The sequence below is a fragment of the Arachis duranensis genome, chromosome 9 (genome assembly GCF_000817695.3).
Source record: "Arachis duranensis cultivar V14167 chromosome 9, aradu.V14167.gnm2.J7QH, whole genome shotgun sequence".
Classification (NCBI taxonomy): domain Eukaryota; kingdom Viridiplantae; phylum Streptophyta; class Magnoliopsida; order Fabales; family Fabaceae; genus Arachis; species Arachis duranensis.
Window position 1 is genome coordinate 102416672 of NC_029780.3, and position 13915 is coordinate 102430586.

Genomic DNA, 13915 nt, shown 5'->3' on the forward strand with positions numbered 1-13915 from the left:
GATACGTCAGCGCTTGAGATGAAGTCATATGCACTTGAGAAGATCCATACTGACGATAATGGTTCAGATATGATGACTAAAAGTTTACCTGCATTGAAGTTTGATTCCTGCAAAAAGAAGGCAGGCTTGGTGGAGCAGCCTATCCCCACTTGAGTTGGTAAGGGAGATATTTGTTAGTGGGTCCCCAACTAAGTGGAGCCCACAAGTTTTAAAACAAAAAAAAAGAAATAAAGAAATAGAGTGGTTAAAGCCACGAAGCAAGAGAGAGAGAGAAGGTATGTCTCTCATTTTGAAACAAAGCAAAACAGAGAGAAGAGAGAAAGCTCTTCGGCATCGAGGGAGAAGAGAAAATTGGGGGAAAAGAGCAAGCCATTTTTTATCCGATTAAACTGGTAAACTTGTTCCATTTCTTATGAAATTTCAGTATGTTATTCCTGGTATAGAGATGAACATGAGGATATAATTTGCTAGTTGTATTACCTTCTCTTTTGGCTTATTTGAGATACCCACTTTTGTGGAGCGTTTATGTTGATTCCATCAGTTTTGATGATGTATTTTGTTGATTGTTGAAATGCCCTAGTGTTACTAGGAAGACTATTTGTGTACCCATTATTTTGATAGTGGAAGATTTTACTGAACTAGGTCCCGTAGGTTTTTTGTTCCTCTTTTGGGGGTTTCCCCATGTTAAAATTTTGGTGTCTGCTTATTTAATTTCTGCAATTATATTTACTGCTTGGAGTATCTTTTGTATTGCCTATTTAATCGCACAGGTTGTGAAAAAATTATTTTTGGGTGCTTCCGCTGTTAGACAGGTTCTTGTTTTGAACCTTTGTTGAGTTTTCCCACCATCTATGCAAAGGGAATGGATTATTGTATACAAAGAACACAAAGTATGACTTTTCTTATTTCAAAAATAGAAAAAGCAAAATAAATATATAACACACTATATTTATCATTTTATCTTACCTACTTTGAGTTTACAATACACATAGCTGAATCTTAAATAAAAGAAACACAATAACTTTAAATACAAACAAAAAAAATAAAATAAGATTACACACATAAAAAGATCTTTTTTAACAACCTAAAAATATCTACAGTAAAAGCATTTCCGAGTGCTAACCCAACAACAAGACCACCGCTATATACAATTAGAATTACCATCTAGTAAAATTCAAAGAAAGATCCTGACTTAGAATCTTGATCACCATCAGGTTTTTGCAATGGAAGCTTAAGAGGATCTTCACATTTCTTCAACAATTGAATCCCGCACAAATCCTTGTGTCCTATAAATGAATTATCACTAAATGTTAAAAGTTGCCTATTTTCTGGAATTGAATCTGAGAGATTGTTGAAAGACACATTGAAGAAATCCAAGAAGGTTAGCGCTGTCAGTTGTTAAGGAATATTCCCTGATAAGCTATTAAGAGAAAGGTCCAAGACTCCAAGATTTGAAAGAGGAAGATGGGATGCTGCCACTAAACATTTTATTGGACAATTGAGCAAAATAAGACGATTCAAACTTCCCATGATATTTGGAATCTCTCCCAAAAATTTGTGACGTGAAAGATCAATGGCTACCATGTGATGACGGTATTGACTCCTAAGATAATCCATGACAACTCCTTTGTTGGACATTGAAAATGGAAGCAAATCAATATCTATAAATGTTTTCTCACTATAAATCATGTCCTTCAAATCAAGTTGTCTTTTGTTAGATATGATCATCGATTTGAAACACATGATTATTTCTGATGTCAAATTTGTTGAGAAACCATTTTAAGAAAGATCAATGATTCGAAGCTAAGAAAATCACAGGACCCGAAACCAGAAGACGACGAGCGAAGACCCCATGATGGTACACGATCCTCGGCCATGGCGAGGACCCAAAACTAGAAGACGCAAGAGACGATGACCCATGACGGAGAACAATATGAAGGAAATTGAGACTAATAGCTCCAACGTCGAATAACAATCAGAAAGATGATAGCGGTTATATATTTAAAGAGATTGAGTGGATCAGGGTTTGTATTTGTATATTTGGAGAGTTTGGAGCTCCCTACTTATAATGATGGCAGAAATCCATGATAAATCCCTTGAATTGAGGGAATTTCGAGATTTGTCCCATATTTTCTTTCGAAAAGTTATTATTGGTGATGTCGGTTTAGCTTCCTTGCTTATGGCAAGATGGTAGGACATGGATTCCGGGTGGATTCCTGGCATATCAGCTAGAGTCCATACGAAAAGGTCTCCGTTAACTTTAAAGAACTCTGATAAATGGCTTTTGAGCTCGTATGGCAAGTTCTTATTGAGGAAGGTGAACTTATCCTCTGTATCCTCGACTTGGATTTTTTCCAAGTCCCCTGAGGCTCCAGTCTTGGGCAGTCCTCTATGCGGCCATCTACATCCATGATGAATGCACCCGCCACATCTTTCGACTTCCTTCTCAAGGTTAAGCTGGTGTTGTTGTAGGCTTGGCTGCCTCTAGGTTGCCAAACAATGTTCCTATCATGCCATCATCAGCTCGGTATTTCATGGTCAAGTATCTCATGAAGACCATCGTGTACAGATCGTTAAACATCTTTCTTCCTAATATTATATTGTATGTTGTGGAGTCTTTTAGAACCATGAATTTCACCATGATGAATTTCTTCTTGTTAACGGACCCAAAGTATATTGGTAGCTTAATAGACTTGTCAGGCTTGATGAAGTAGTCCGCTAGATCGACTATCTCTGGTTGGTGGGACTAAAGGTCAGAGTCTTTTAATCCCAGCATGTCAAAGGCGTTTTTGAATAGTATATTGGAGTCAGATTCGATGTCTACCAAGATGCGTTTGACCAAACCAGTTCCTATCCTGTCGTGATGACCATTGGGGGATCTTTATCCGGAATGTCGTTTACCTGATCTTATAGTCCAAAGGTGATTTCCAAGATGGACAGGAAACTTCGCTTCTCAATTGCGGTTGTAGCCAGAATCCTCGGGTCTTTCTTCATAAAGGATTTTGACTTTTCATGCGAGCTCCTCCCCACCACTATGTTCACTATTATGGTGATGTCTGCTTCATGCTCCTCCTTGGTTTGGAATTTGATCCTATGGGGGTTGCGCCCTTCCTAGTTTTCTAGGGAGATCTCTTGGACCATCTTCCGGGGTTCTTGAATTAGTTTGGCAATCTCGGAGAGCTTTCCATCTCATATGGCCTGCTGTATTGCGTCTTTAAGATCGAAACAGTCTTGGATGAAGTGGACATATCCACAACGATAATCGCAATAGAAGGCCTTGCTGCCCTCAGTCATTTCCTTCAACAACCGAGGCTTCGCTAGGACCCCTTTACTAGCAATTTGCCGATATACCTCCGTTATTGGTGTTGTTAAAGGGGTATAGTAAGCGGATTTCCCAATTTGGAAAGGTCTAGGTGGCTTGTTCGCCCAGTTTCTTCAGTCCGTCTTTGACCGCAAATGAGCTGCCCTATTGTCGATTTGCTAGGTTAGCCACATGTCACTTATTAGCCGCTACTACCCCCATCATTGATGCTATTAAAGGGGTATAGTTAGTGAATTTCCCAATTTAGAGAGGTCTAGGTGGCTTGTTCACTGGTTTCTTTAGTGTCTTTGACCGCAGATGAGTTGCCCTATTGTCGATTTGCTAGGTTAGCCGCATGCCGCTTATTAGCCGCTACTACCTAGCTTACCTCCTCGTCGTTTATATATTCCTTGGAGACGTTCTGTATTTCGAGCATAGTCCACACTGGCTTGGTGGTAAATGTTTTTAGAAATCTTTGTTGGTTAGACCGTTTGTTAATCAAAGGCTAGCCACATAATTCATCAATTCACTGATCTCTAAACCATTATCGTTGAATCTATCCAAATATTTTCTTGTGGATTCATCACTCATTTAGGTCACACACAATAGGTTTATGGGGTGCTTGGCGTTAGCGATGTGATTTGTGAACTGTGCTAGGAACTTTTGGGATATGTCTGTGAAGGTTGATATGGACCTTTGGGGAGGGAGTTGAGCTACTTGATGGCCAATCCCGCCAAGGTCATGGGGAAGGTGGTGCACGAAATTGTGATCACACTTTTCACAACTCTGCACAACTAACCAGCAAGTGCACTGGGTCGTCCAAGTAATACCTTATGTGAGTAAGGGTCGATCCCACGGAGATTGTCGGCTTGAAGCAAGCTATGGTCATCTTGTAAATCTCAGTCAGGCGGATGAAAACGGTTATGAGGTTTTGATGATTAAAAGATAAATAACACATAAAATAAGATAAATATGCTTATGTAATTCATTGGTAGGAATTTCAGATAAGCGTTTGGAGATGCTTTGTTGCCTCTGAACCTCTGCTTTCCTATCGCCTTCATCCAATCATGCGTCCTCCCTTCCATGACAAGATATATGATCCTCTCAGTGAAAATGGTTCGGCTACGGTCTCTGTACGGCTAATCAACTGTCATATTTCTCGTCTCGGATGAAAAATACCAGGCACAGCTACTGCAGGGCTAATCATCTGTCGGTTCTCACTTGTGTCGGAATAAGATCCATTGATCCTTTTGCACCTGTCACTGTGCCCAACATTCACGAGTTTGAAGCTCCTCACAGTCATCCCTTCCCAGATCCTACTCGGAATACCACAGACAAGGTTTAGATTTTTCAGATCTCAGGAATGCTGTCTATTGATTCTAGCCTATACCACGAAGATCCTAATCACAGGGTCGGATGCTCTGTTGTCAGGAGAGACGATGCGAATCCGTAGATTAGAGACCCAAGAGAGTATACTCTGGCTGGCGTCTAATGACTATGTTGAACATCATGTATACCGCTTTGTGGTTGTCAGACACGCAGATCTTGGCTAAGCGAGTACTGAAGATAGTGGGTGATTGTCACAGGTCACCCCTTCAGTCTGACTTAACTGAATTAAGTACAAGATTATATCTTAGAGAAGAAGTAGGTGTGAATTGAAGGAAAAAACAATAGTACTTGTATTAATTCATGAGGAATAGCAGAGCTCCTCACCTTAATCTATGAGGTGTAGAAACTCCACCGTTGAAAATACATAAGAACAAAAGGTCTAGGCATGGCCGAATGGCCAACCTCCCAAATGGCATAAGAATTCGAAAAAAGGGGAAGAAGACCTGATTAAAGGATCGAAAAGTGGTCCAAAGATAAAATACAATAGTAAAAAAGTGCTATTTATACTAAACTAGTAACCTAGGTTTACAGAAAATGAGTAGATAGTGCAGAAATCCACTTCCGGGGCCCACTTGGTGTGTGTTTGGGCAGATCTTTGAAGCTTTCACGTGCATAGGCCATCCTTGGAGTTAAACGCCAGCTTTGGTGCCAGTTTGGGCGTTTAACTCCAGTTCTGGTGCTAGTTCTGACGTTTTACGCCAGAAAAGGGTCTCTGGGTGGCATTTGAACGCCAGTTTGGGCCATCAAATCTCGACCAAAGTATAGACTATTATATATTTCTGGAAAGCCCAAGATGTCTACTTTCCAACGCAATTGAGAGCGCGCCAGTTAGACTTTTACAGCTCCAGAAAATCTACTTCGAGTGCAGGAGGGTCAGAATCCAACAACATTTGCAGTCCTTTCTCAGCCTCTGAATCAGATTTTTGCTCAGATCCCTCAATTTCAGCCAGAAAATACCTGAAATCACAGAAAAACACAAAAACTTATAGTAAAGTCCAGAAATGTGAATTTTGTATCAAAACTAATAAAAATATACTAAAAAGTGACTAAAACATACTAGAAACTACCTAAAAATAATGTCAAAAAGCGTATAAATTATCCGTTCATCAGAAGGCTCGACATCGGACTGTGTCGGCTGCCCTTTCGAGGTTCAACCTAGATTCGAAGGCCATAATGTGTTCTTAGGGGGTCCTTTCTGTTGTTATACCTCATGTCTGTGGGCTTGTTCAAGTTCTTCAGCAAGCAGACTTTTAAGATTTTGGCATCAAAAGCTGTTGCCCTTGCCCCTATCACCACGGGTTTGTTATGGCGCCTCCTTTTTGTGGGGTTCCTTTGTTAGGGTCGTGCCGCCAGTTGCAAGGGCTAAAGCTTTGGAACCTATCATCGTCGCCACACTGGCGCTAACTACCATCACTGTATCCTCTCCTACAGCCAGTGCACAGTGTCGTGGATCGAGAGTCCTGAGTTCGTTGTCCTCCCGATCTTAAGTAAACATCACCAGTTGGTTGGGGCTAGAATCAGTCTCGTGCTTCCACTTATCTTTCTAAGTTCTAGAGTTGGTTTCTGAGCTCCTAGATGATACAGCCACAACTTGACCTGGTACCTCCAAAGGGTCTGACTCGAGTTTCGACTGTTGTGAAGGGTTAAACTGGTGTATACAACGCTAGGAATACACATACATTTGTGGCTTTACGGTTTTGCTGGGAAATGAGTTCTTTAGTGTCCTCCCTTTCATTCACTTGATGGAGGGGCTCTCCTTCCATCCTATGTTAGAGCGTCAGTTTCCACAGATGATGTCAATGTTCATTTGTTTACTGAGAAAAGATGAGAGAAATTGAGACTGGCAGCCCAATATCAGACAATGACCGAAAGACAATAGGGTGGTATTTGTAATGACACTCTGTCACCTAAGTCAGAGAATATTCAAAGAGGTATGGTGAGATTAGTGGGCTCCCTATTTATAGTGGTGGTGGGGATCCGTGATGAGGAATTTTCAGGATTCGTCCCATATTTTCTTTCGGAAGGTTATTATTAGTGATGTTCATGGGGATCCCTTTCTTACCTTTCCTGGCATTGGAGGGGAAAGACTCCTTCTGTATAGGTCGCCGTACGTTGGGTTGAACTAGTAGGCCTCGTGTGAGGCTGAGAGTCGGGTCTAGAACAGTAAAGTAAATAGCACAATAATTTTTTATTTCAAATAAAAAATAAAAAATTATAGATTTTTATTTTTAATTTTTTTAAATATATGGAGTCTATAATAATTTATATAGTCGATATAAAATATAATTATTTTACTAATTTAATGATACATAATTAAATATACATATAAAATTATTTTACTCATCAAAATTAAATTACAAGAAATACCATCTCTCTTATATAATAGAGAACATTTTATGAATGCGAAAATACTAAAAATGTAAATAGTCCTCCATAATAATGGAAGAAGAGGATTATTTTTAATTATGAAAAAAAATATAAAAATAAAGTGTATTTTTGTTAGGGTTTTGATAGAAAATATATTAATTTGGTATCTTTATATATATGTTTATATTTCATTTGTCAAATTTAATTTTGTATTTTTATATTTATATTTCAATGTTTTAAATTTATAAACAACCGCAGCTACCTGAATTCATTAAAAGGTTAACAAAATAAAATAAAAGAAGTATTTAGTACTTTGAGATTGATAATATTCAATTTGATCCAGAAATTCATATGTGAGTCTCAATTTTATCTTTAAAATTTTAATTATCTCTATTTAATTTTTAAATTTTGTAAACGCCACTCACATTAATCCTAAAATAATTTTCAACACACACATTAAAGAGCGTTGATATAAACAGCTAGATACCATGTTGAAATCGTAAAATAATACAATTTTAATTTTGACATTCAAATAGCTCAAAACGATAATGTATCACTTGTTTTGGAAGAAATTTTTTTAATAAACACTACTTATAAAATTATTTTTGAACTATTTAAATGTCAAAATTAAAATGATGTCATTTTACATAATCCAACATAATATTTAATTATCTATATTAATATTCTTAGTTTCTCACTAACATTTGTACGTTGAAAATTATTTAAAAACTAACATGAATAATAATATAAATCATATTCATAAAATTTAAAAATTAAATAAAAATAATTAAAATTTAAAAAACTTAATAAAGACTTAGTTACAAGTTTAGAATCAAATTGAGAAGGTAAATTTTATCCAACTCTCTCTAAAATAATATGTAATTTATCCTCTCTAATATGCTAATTTTTTATTAGTTGATATTTTAATTTATTATACTAATAACTAAAAATTTATCCCTCTTTCATGAATTTCACTCCATTTTAACATCATTTGTAGTAATAAATTTTTATTGTTGCAAAATTAGAGTTTACACTTACTGTTATAAGGTTATCAAATTAAAAGGAGATGTACTTTTAAATATGATATTGTACCAAATGTTATTATAATAACAATTTTTTATACATACGAAGGATGAATTATTTTTTTCTTAAGAATGATCTTTTTTTTTTATTTGGCCACTGTTTTTTTTATCAAATCGAAACCTTAAAACTGTACTTAAATACCTTCATGCAGAGCTGAGTTCCATCCTATGCTTTAATTTGTTCTAGTTATAGAGCCTAATTAATTGTTAATTAGAATAATGTTTAAGTTAATAAATTTGTAATAGTCAATAATTTCTTTCATCAATATTATTCCAACAGTTTTTTTTTCGACAAAAAAAAATTACGAAGAATTTCTTTGTTAATATTTTAAAAATTATATCATAATCTATTTTAAATAATAATTTAATTATAAATAGTCTTTATTATAGTTTAAATATTAATTTTAGTTAAATTTAAATAATTTAAATTACTAATATAATTAATAATTAAATTAAAATATCGACTAATAAAAAATTACACATTATAAAAGATAAATTACATGTTATTTTAGAATTATCCATTACTACTCTAGTTTGGTGTCTCTTTCAGTATAGAAATATTTATTTATATTTTTATCTTTCTCTATGAATAAACGAACGATAATGCAAAAAGCGAAAAAGTGAGAGGCTGAGGCATTAGGTGGGGCAGCCTTCTTCCATGGAGATCGTTGCGAGCTCTGTGAATGCTTCCTTTTCTCTCCCTTCTTCTTCTCACAACTTTTCCATTCCTCAGGTTCTTTCTCTTCGTACTTCATAGTAATCTCTTCACTTTCATCATAACCGTAAATGCATGCATGTTTCATCCCCACATTCTCTTTGATTCCCGTGAATTCCTGAGAAAAAGAAAATTCAAATTTTGATTGCTACCCGCAAATTTAGAGTTAAATGGTCAATAATGTGTACATGAATGAAAATGTTCACTGAGTTGTACTATTTGCGGGTGCCACAGCTGAACTATTTTTGTAGCTGAATTAAAATTTTAAAAAAGAAAAAGAAATGAATTTTGAATGCTACCATGTATTGTGTTTACAAATTTCATTTGAACCTATTTAGAGTTAGATTCTCAATAAATTGGTCACGTATGAATTTTTTTGACTTGAGTAGTGTTATTAACTGAATTGCGCTATTTGCAGGTGCCACAGTTAAAGTGTCTTTCTTTAAGAGTAATAGAATCTAGGTTTTCATTGACACATGGGAAGAATAAGAAAGGTGTTGGTTTTACTAATAGGGATTGTGGAAATGAATACTCACTTGTTGGGGTGGCACCATGGATTAGTAGTAACAAGCTTTTTCCACGGTCCTGCTTGTTCCGATCAAGTTGGAGTTTCCTTGCCAGAAGGAGGAAACGGAAGAGTGTTATGAAGCTGAAAGATTTTTCATTTGGCTTAAAACACCATGCTTCGGTTTTATTTGTGCGGTTGGTTACCGGAGTGATGTTGGTTATGTCAATTTCTTTGGCTTCCAGCAATCCATCATGTGAGTTTGGACCTTTATTCACCCCATGATTGATTCTCAATAGATAATAGGATAATTAAACATTTAGAATTTTCATAATCTGATTTTTTTTCATTAATTAATCTTTTTATTTTGTTCTCCCAAGGGGCCCTGACTGAAGAGAATCTTCTCTTTTTGGAGGCATGGAGAGTAATTGACCGGGCATATATCGATAAAAGTTTTAATGGACAAAGTTGGTTTAGGTATAGAGAAGATGCTCTGCGCAAGGAACCAATGAACAATCGAGAAGAGACATGTATACATTTCACTGTCTGTCTTTTTTTCCCCTTCAATTTGTTGCTTAAGGACAGCATACTAAAAAATATATTCCCCAAATCCATCTGCTTTCAACCTAGGGTAGTATCCATACTCGATGTAGATTATGCTTGATAGTTGAATTAGAACTATGGTTGTACTTGAAGATTCTGATCAGTTAGCTATAAAGCTGTTTGCTATGATTTTTCTTCAGGATTTAATTGAGATCTAGTGGTGCATGTTTAGTGCTGAATTGCTTATAAGTCAAATGCAGTTGTTCCTAGGTAGTCTTGTCTTTTTTGAGAAGAAAACTGGTAGCAAATGTTACATTTCATCCTGTGACATGTAGGTTGCTTTTTCTTACCTTTTCCCTGTCTAGTGACTTTTAGATTTTCCTTTAGGAGAGGATGGGGTAATATACCATATATGCCGCAGGGCATAATAGCATCTGCATAGAAAGTGGTTTTAAGCATGAAGATTACATAGTTTGATCCAATTCTTTCTGCATTTGCTAAACTGTATTCCTTGATGATGCATGCAAATTGTAACACCAAAGTATACACGGGTCTCTATAATTTTTCTTGCTTATATGAACAATGATAAACAACATATATTCGATCTATGTCATGCATGTCAATGAAACTAAGAGAGTAACCATGAGGTGCTGAAGATTGCTTTCACTGTTAAGAAACTTATATTTTATATTTTTAAACACAAAGTATCAAACTGGAGTGGATAATCACTGACTATCCCAATATTAATATCTATCTACCCAACAACAAAAAAGGAGTCTTCCACACTGTTTCATGATAACTATATATACAATTTTGGCATATCTGAAATTTAGTGGTCTTGCGTAATCTCATAGCTATTAGTTGCCTATCATCCTAGTTTAGTTTAAATTGCTAATGTTGTGTTTGCACTCAGATACGGCAATAAGAAAGATGCTAGCCACATTGGATGATCCCTTCACAAGGTTTCTGGAGCCAGAAAAGCTCAGAAGTCTGAGGGTTATGTACCTATCCTTTTTGATAATCAAATTTTACCTATATTAAATTTACCGAAACCATTCACATTTTTGCACATAAATCCGATTAACTAATATTTGTCTGAAGGCAGTCTGGAACTCAAGGCGCTCTCACTGGAGTAGGCATTTCCATAGGCTACCCTACGAAAGCTGCAATGCCATCTGGTGGACTTGTTGTCATTTCAGCTTCTCCTGGCGGTCCTGCATATAGAGCTGGTGTTTCGTCGGGAGATATAATTCTGGGAATTGATGATACAAGCACAGAAAACTTGGGATTATATGATGCAGCTGAACGCCTACAGTGGGTTTTTTCCCCCTTTCATGCTGCTTGAGCTTTCAAATCGTAATATTCCTAATGGGGAAACTAGACGTTTTTATAAAAGGAACATTTTATACAACTTGTCATTGTTAAAGAAAATGGATAGGAATGGGTTACCTCTCAAAATTTCCCAACAATTTAAAAATATAGTAATATGTTGATATAAATATTGGGACATTTATGTTATCATTTTAAATTGTTACATTTTCTGCTTGAATTCTTGATTCCAATCTTACAAGTTACTGTTATTCTAGTTTTTTTTGTGACTGCTGTTATTCTAGTTTGAGACCTATTTAAAAGGTTCTAATTACTTTTCTCATTTATCGCCTTCAATTTATCTGTTTGATTGCCTGACTTTTTCAAGGAAATCACAGGGGACCTGAAGGAAGCTCTGTAGCTTTGACCATTCGAAGTGGTTCAGATGTAAAGCACCTATCCTTGACGTAAGTTTGTTTTCTTCCAAACAGAACTAGATTTGAAGTTTCGGCCTTTCAGACCTTCAGAGTATGTTTTGTTTTCAAGGATGGTTTGGAGACTTGCACCTTGATAATGCACCACTATTTTAGCCACATCCACATGATTATTTTTCTATTTTCATAATGACTAGCATTATCATTACTTGATAGGGTTATGTACCTATGCTTTTTGATAATCAAATTTTATCTTATTTATAATTAAACATCTAAAACACAAGAGTTGCTCATTTCAGGAGAGAGAAAGTATCATTGAATCCAGTTACGTCGAGGCTATGCAAGACACCTGCTTCAGGAAATGATTCGCCAAAAGTTGGCTATATCAAACTAACATCTTTCAACCAAAATGCTTCAAGTAAGTAGAAAATGATGGGACGCACAACTTTTCTTGATTCCATAATCATCTTTTGTTGTCTCTTTACATGCAATTTCTTTTCTCCATCATATTTTGTGATTCCCTTTAGATGCTAGAGTCCTCCTGATCAACAAATCGATCTCTCACCACATTATATTTTTATCATTTCATTGATTTTCACTTTCTATTATTATGACAAAAATTTCTGCATTTCCTCGTCCTTTTCTTTCTTTGTGGCAAATCTGTCACCCTTGCAGGTGCTATCAAGGAAGCAATCAATACATTAAGGAGTGAAAATGTTAATGCATTTGTTTTGGACCTTAGAGATAATAGGTGATTTAGCAATAAATATTTCACATTTTGCAATTGTAACAACCAGCTTTCTGAAGGGTTTCATTTATTTATATATTTGCAGTGGTGGTCTTTTCCCTGAAGGAATTGAGACTGCCAAAATTTGGTAAGTTTATCAACTAGTCACGGTTTTACGCATTGCATATATATGATGTTTGGCTAGCGATGTTTCGAAATTCAGTTCCATGGTTTTTCCATCTTTCAGACTAGAATGTTTCATGTATGTTCACCTTTCATGTCTATAACTTCATAATACTACATTAGATTGTATTGTGTGGAATTCCTTCAATATTCTACAACAGAATACAACTTATCTTTTTATTATATTTTTTTATTTCTTTTTATTTCTTATTCTCAGCTGCAACTTCTAATAGATGTTATTACCAACCAGGTTGGATAAAGGTGTGATTGTGTATATTTGCGATAGTCGGGGTATCCGAGACATACTCGATACAGATGGAAGCAACGCACTAGCTATTTCAGAACCCCTAGCTGTACTGGTATGTTCCTTTTTATTCAGAATTCTAAATTTGTCACTTGCTTGTACGGTAAGAATGAGTGATCACCGATCTTGAGATCGTACCAGGTGAATAAGGGAACTGCAAGTGCAAGCGAAATCTTAGCCGGTGCATTGAAAGATAACAAAAGGGCGATATTGTTTGGAGAACCAACATTTGGAAAAGGGTACCTACTTATGGTTTGGTTCAATTCAAACAAAAAAGAAAAGGGAAACTCTTGCTTCCTCTAAACTTTGGCTCGCGCACACTTTACACTTTAAACATTCAAAATGCAAATGGCATCCTGAAGGTGTCAAATGATGCAAAAAAGGCCTTATGTTAACCCTCGTTTTTATTTTTCAAAATTATCTTTTACATGTGTTGACAACATTACTCCTTAATAAAAGGGTAATTTTGGAAAAGAAGCTTACAGGTGATCATAAATGTACCATGTGATACTTCAGGGTGTCAAATTGCATATTTTGATTGTTTAGAATGTAAAATGCACACTAGCTACTAGCTAGGTGCAATTTTTTCCTTAAAACAATGTTACATGCGTAACATGAGCTATACACATTTATGCAGGAAGATCCAATCAGTTTTTGAGCTGTCAGATGGCTCCGGACTAGTTGTTACAGTTGCTCGATACGAGACACCTGCACACATAGATATCGACAAGGTATGTTCTTAGCCCTCTGCCACCCACGACTGGCTTGTATCACTTACTAACAGCGACGCCCTGCGTTTGAATTGTAGGTTGGTGTCATCCCTGACCATCCTCTACCAACATCATTTCCTAAGGATGAGGATGCATTTTGCAACTGCCTTCAGGATCCTGCATCTTCTTGCCATGTCAACAGGGTTCAACTATTTTCAAGATGAGGCTCATTTTATTTTATTTTCTTCTTAATTTTGTGTATTAATTCTTTTAACATGGTAATTCTTTACCATAACACTATGTTGTTGGGTCTCGTTAATCAAGAGAAGGGACATTCTTGCCTCAAA

The 13915-nt window shown here is 36.0% G+C and overlaps 1 protein-coding gene across 1 annotated transcript; it reads left to right on the top strand.

The window, feature by feature from the left end:
- The first annotated feature begins 8737 nt into the window (after positions 1-8737).
- On the top strand, positions 8738-13915 carry LOC107466563 (carboxyl-terminal-processing peptidase 2, chloroplastic). Its single transcript, XM_016085551.3, has 13 exons — positions 8738-8872; positions 9273-9615; positions 9740-9889; positions 10816-10898; positions 11008-11216; positions 11609-11677; positions 11944-12062; positions 12320-12395; positions 12478-12519; positions 12805-12913; positions 13000-13097; positions 13496-13589; positions 13667-13915. Exons 1-13 carry the CDS (start codon positions 8798-8800, stop codon positions 13790-13792), a joined length of 1593 nt encoding a protein of 530 aa, XP_015941037.1. The 5' UTR covers positions 8738-8797; the 3' UTR covers positions 13793-13915.